The 5,835-nt window shown below is 38.1% G+C and overlaps 1 protein-coding gene across 1 annotated transcript in view; it reads left to right on the forward strand.

The window, feature by feature from the left end:
• The window catches only part of LOC106879761 (ER lumen protein-retaining receptor 2), a 21,990-nt gene that overhangs the window by 8,467 nt on the left and 7,688 nt on the right, over positions 1-5,835 (forward strand). The window contains exons 2-3 of the mRNA XM_052966698.1: positions 3,043-3,302; positions 5,815-5,835. Of these exons, the coding sequence (XP_052822658.1) occupies positions 3,043-3,302; positions 5,815-5,835 (281 nt within the window). The remainder of the gene's footprint in view (positions 1-3,042; positions 3,303-5,814) is intronic.

Here is a 5,835-nt window from a genome sequence, read left to right on the forward strand (position 1 = left end):
GGGGGGGGGGTGAGAGAGAAAGATGTGGAGTGGTTGGGTAGTTTGCAGGAGTGTCATGAGAAAAGTGTTTTTTTTAAATCAATTTATTATTATTAGAACATCTTCAAAATCAATCTTAAGCCTTGAGAAAGAAATTCATTAAATTCACAAGGCTTATTGAGATGCACACATTGACTTTTTTTAGGTGTTGTACTCTTTGTCTTTGCAGCCCCTGTTTTTAAGTTTCCACAGTTGAGGAGCTATAAAAGGGCTTTCCAAATAGTTTGGTATCCATGTGATCTTGGGGTCCCATAGCATGGAACCTTGGGCAATTATCTTCTACTACATTCCTAAGCTGATTGACACCATGTGAGTGGATTTCCTTGACAGAAACTGTGTAGAAGCCTGTCGTGTATGTGTGTATGTATCCCTGTCAATATCATGGAATGATTGATTGTAAGCAAGTATCACCTTCATACAAGCAATGTTCACTTCCAGTCTTCCATGACAAACTGGTCAGGTCATGGGAAATTTTAAGGGAAGGTTATAATTTAGATCTCTTTAAAACAAGAACCTTGTATCAGAATCAGGGATAGTCACAGACAGGTAGGTATCAAAAGGGTTAAATTATATGATGTATCAATTCACAGCATCGGTAGTGGGAGCACTGTCTAAATGACAAGTACTAAAATGATTTGTTGTGATGGACTCAAATCCTATTTTCATTTGGTAGGTTATGACACTAACAAAGTCTTATGAGTTTAATGCCAATATTATTTTGTTTAAATATTGTAAATATGTTTAAATAAAATAAATACCATTTTTGGTATTCATAATATTTGAACAATATCAATATTAGTTTTGGTATTTGAAATATTTGATTATTATTAATACTGTTTTTGGTCATTTAAAGAATTGGTTCAAAATATAATGTAACTTTATTCTTTTTTTCTCTATTTTCAATTATTCTTCCATGTTGGTATGGATTAGGTTCTCTCTCTTCAAACACAATGTTCGGAAGGCTAGTAGCCTTCCTGATAATAGACGTTCAAAGTTCAAGGATACACACACACACACACACACACACACACACATTAATGTTCGTTTTTATGTTCATCATTATCATCATTGTTTAACGTCCATTTTCCATGCTGGCATGGGTTGGACAGTTTGACTGAGGTCTGGAGTGCCAGAAGGCTGCACCAGACTCCAATCTGGTCTGGCAATGTTTCTACAGCTGGATGCCCTTCCTAACACTAACCTCTCTGAGAGTGTAGTGAGTGTTTTTTACATGCCACAGGAGCCAGTCAGGTAGCCCTGGCATTGATCATGTTTGGATAGTGCTTTATACGTGCTACCAGCACAGGTGCCAGTTGGGGGGCTCTGGCATCGACCACGTTCAAACGGTGCTTTTTAAGTACCACCGGCTCAAGAGCCAGCCAATCAGTTACAATGGAAACAAGAGTACAGCTTTATTATTCTTAAACAAGAATATTATTGACAGTGACTTCGAAGTTTTGGCCAGTTAAGCCATCATTGGACATAACTTTGAAGTCCCAGTCAATAATATTCATCTTTAAGAATAATAAATAAATATGTATATCAAATCTTCTTGCAAGGCTTTGGTTGACTCAGGGCTAAAACACTTGCTCAAAGTGCTATACATTGGAACTGCTTTTAAGACCACATGGTTGAAAAAGCAAGCTTCTCAACTACGAATCCACACATTTATAGGACACTTGATAGTAAAATATTTTGTTGTGATTATTCTAATTACAAGTTATTTCTGTCTCTGGTTTAGTGTTTGTTTTACACCTGTTTTCCCATACTAACACAGGTTAGATGAACACTTGTTATTAATTTACTTCTAGATGGCCTTCCTGTATCAAACCCTTACCTATTTTGCAATCAAGGAAGTTTTAGTTACTCATTTTTGAAAGTGAGGAACGACCGGATGAGTTGTTGACAGAGAAAATGTCAACAAACCATCTGTAGCTTAGCAGTTCTATATAAACATTCCTGCATGCACACACACACACACACACATTATAAAAGAGTTTGTGTATATAGCATCATTCAATTCCTGTGCTAGCATGGATGAGATGGTTCGACAGGATCCAATGACTGTAGCATGTTCCTGTGTCTCCTTTGGCATGGTTTCTGGGGATGGATGCTCTTCCTGGCACCTATGGGTAGGTGCAGGCTTCCCAACCATGTGGTCTAGGTTCAGTCTATTTGTTCGGTGCCTTGGACAAGTTCTTCTACTACAGCCCCCTTGTGAGTAGATTTGGTAAACAGAAACTGAGAAAAGTTTGTGTGTGTGTGTGTGTGTGTGTGTGTGCATACACATGTCTTTGTGCTTACATTGGTGTGTCTCCAAAACTCTGTGAGCTTCCAGCAGTGATAATGTTGTCATTTCTTTTGTTGAATATTTTGTTGGCCTTTCATTTTCAATGTCCTGTGGAATAAGAAAGCCCTCACTAAAAAAAAAAAAAAAAAAATGCAGATAAGGGCTAATGACAGGAAAGGTATTCAACACTAAATCAATGGATTAATAGAAGACTAATCCAACCCATGCTAGCATGGGGAAAACTCTCATAAACTGAACTAATGAATGAACATACAACAGGTCTCTACACAGTTTCCATCTACTAGATTAACTCATAAAGCTTTTCCCACCCTGGGGTTCAAGTAAAAGACAGCCAAGGTGCCATACATTGTGGTAGAAACTAAAGCAGATTTCTTAACCATATAGCCATGCTTGCATCTGGCAGTTTGGTTATATGATGAAACAATACATAGTTAGTGATCCTTCTTTAGAACAGAAAGCACTTTAATGCTAATCCTTGCAAATTGTATGGTCCCACCACTTCACTTTTAAACAAACAATAACTTCCATTACGACAGTAATCCAGTTCACTGTATATCAGCTGTGGCCGTTGGACATAACACCCGGGCAACGCTAGGATGCATTGCTAGTATATTATAAATGATGAATGTGTGTCTATATATAAAAATAAATATCTGAGATATATTTCATGTATTTCTATCTCTTTTTTTCAGGTATATCTGGCAAAAGCCAAGTGTTGTTTGCTTTGGTCTTCACAACTCGTTACTTAGATCTGTTCACATCCTTCATCTCTTTCTATAATACAATAATGAAGGCATTCTTCATTGCCTCCTCCTATTTCACTGTCTTCCTCATCTACTACAAGTTTAAGGCGACCTATGACAGCAACCACGACACGTTTCGAGCTGAGTTTTTGGTCGTCCCCGTTGGTGGCCTTTCTGTTTTGGTCAACTCTGAATTCACTCTATTAGAGGTACGTACATCATTTATCTAGTTTTAAATACTGTATTTCTATGTTTGTTGTTATTTGCTAGCATGTTGGACAAGATGCTTAATGGCTTTTCATGTCTTCACAGTCTGGGTTCAAATTCCACCGAGGTTGACTTTGCCTTTCATATTTTTGGGATCAGTAAAATAGGTACCAGTTGAGTACTGGGGTCGATGTAATCAACTGTTCCCCTCTTCACAGATTTCAGGCATTATGGCTATTAGTAGAAAGATTTGGTGCCACATAAAAGCTGTAAAAAGCATCCAGTACACTCTAACATTGAGAAGGGCATCCAGCCACTGTAACCCTGCCAAAACAGACAGTTGGGGCCTGGTGCAGCTCCCTGGCTTACCGGCACCTGTCAAACTATCTCCCCTTTACCAGCATGGAAAACACCTTAAATGTTGATGATGATAAATGGTTTCATATTTTGGCCTTGTGCCAACAGTTTTAAGGGGAGGCGTTTAGTCAATGTCATCAACCCCCAATACATAACTGGCACTTGATAAAAATCAAGCTCAGAGGGATAAAAGGCAAAGATGACCTTGACAGGATTTGAACTTATAATGTAATGAGTTGCAAGAAATACAACATTGGAAGAAATACTTTACGGTATTCCTTCAGGCCTGCTACAATCTGAGTTCAAATCCTTCTGAGGTCATCTTTGTCTTTCATTCCTCCAGGGCCAATAAATTAAAGTAACATCAAGTACTGGAGTTAATGAAACCGACTAACACCTCCTCCCATTATTAAAAGTGCTGACCTTGTGCTAATTATTATTATCTTATCTTTGTAGAAGATTGAATGAAAGGAATTTAAGTAGGATGCCTTGTTTGTATTTTGACTACAGAAAATAGATCAGAATTGATCTATTTAAAATTTGTGTTTGGTTTGTAATCATGAGATTTTGGGTTCTGTCCCACTGTATGGTACCTTGAGTGTCTTCTGCTGTAGCCCCTGGTCAACCAATACTTTGCGAGAGAATTTGGCAGACAGAAACTGCTAAAAACCTATCATTCATGTATGTATGTGTGTGTGTATATATGTATATGCGCTGGTGCCATGTAAAAGGCATCACCATGCCAGTGGCACATACAAAGCACCATTTGAGCATGACCAACGCTAGTGCTGCCTAACATTTTTTAATACAATTTCTAATAATATTTAATTATAAAAATATATGCTTTTTTTTTAAACCTCAAATAGCTAGGATTGTCCATCCAAGTAAAATGGAAATCAAAAGGGGTCCATAGATTAAAAAATGGTTGCAAAACTCAACTGTGTATAACCTATATATATATATATATATATATTCATATTTTTTCCATCCAAATGATTTTGAAGACTGTGGAATGAATGATAATCAGACGGGGCAATGTCTGGCGAATATGGTGGTTGGGGCATCGTTTCCCATTCAAACTGCTCCAGCCTTTCGAATGTCAACCTCGCTGTATGTGACCGAGCATTATCCTGATGGGAGAACATCTCTTGATGGGAAGATGGTTGTTTTTCTTCTAGCGCTGACGTAAGCCGATCAAGCTGCTCGCACTAGATCTCCCTTGTTCTCGTTTGGTTTGGGTTCAAAAATTCAAAGAGGACTAAACCTTTCATATCCCACCAAACAGATAACAATACCTTACGTGGGTGAAGACCTTTAGCGTGGGACGCTGGTGCTTCTCCTTTCCCTACCCACTGTCTTCGGCACTTGACATTTTTATAGAGAACCCATTTCTTGTCACCAGTCACTATTCGGTCCAAAAAAGGTTCATTCGTGAGACATGACAGCAAAGAAGAGCACACGTTCACTCTCTGTGCGCAATTAGACCCGGAAGTTTGTGAGGAACCCATTGACCCAATTTACTGAGTTTTCCGATGGCGCACAAGTCTCGATGAATGATTGAAGGAGCAAATCCAAGCTTCTCTGCTACTTCCTCAAGCTATGATAAAATTTTGTTCCACCAGGGTTTGCAGGACATCCTTGTGGAGCTCTACAGATCTTCCAGAATGAGGCTCATCTTCTAGGCTATAGTTTCTGGCTCGGAATTTCTGGAACCACCGTTGACACTGGCTTATGCTTATTGTCCGATCCCCATATACTGCATTGATATTCCTCGCTCTTTCCATTGCGTTGTTGCCTTTATTGAACTCATAAAGCAAAAAATATGCTGAATATGCTCCTTTGTTACTTCCATTATAGGTTTGGAAAAATAACTGTTAAAATCGAACTGCACTCTTTAAAACTTGCACTAAGAATAAGGACAAGGTAAAATTATTCCCTGCTTTTATAGCAAGTTGATGCAGGTAGTTTATCCCACCCGCCTCCAACTTTTATTTCATGCAGTTGGAAAAATTGCATTATTTATGGGATGATTCAATATAAATTAATAATCTACATCTTTATACACCTTGCATATAAATATACTGAATTCCTCAACTCCTTTATCAATGCTTCATTTTATCCTTTTCTTCTTTTCTTTTTTTTTTCCTTTTTTTCCAGATTTTGTGGACCTTCTCTATT

Source organism: Octopus bimaculoides, chromosome 3 (genome assembly GCF_001194135.2).
Source record: "Octopus bimaculoides isolate UCB-OBI-ISO-001 chromosome 3, ASM119413v2, whole genome shotgun sequence".
NCBI lineage: Eukaryota > Metazoa > Mollusca > Cephalopoda > Octopoda > Octopodidae > Octopus > Octopus bimaculoides.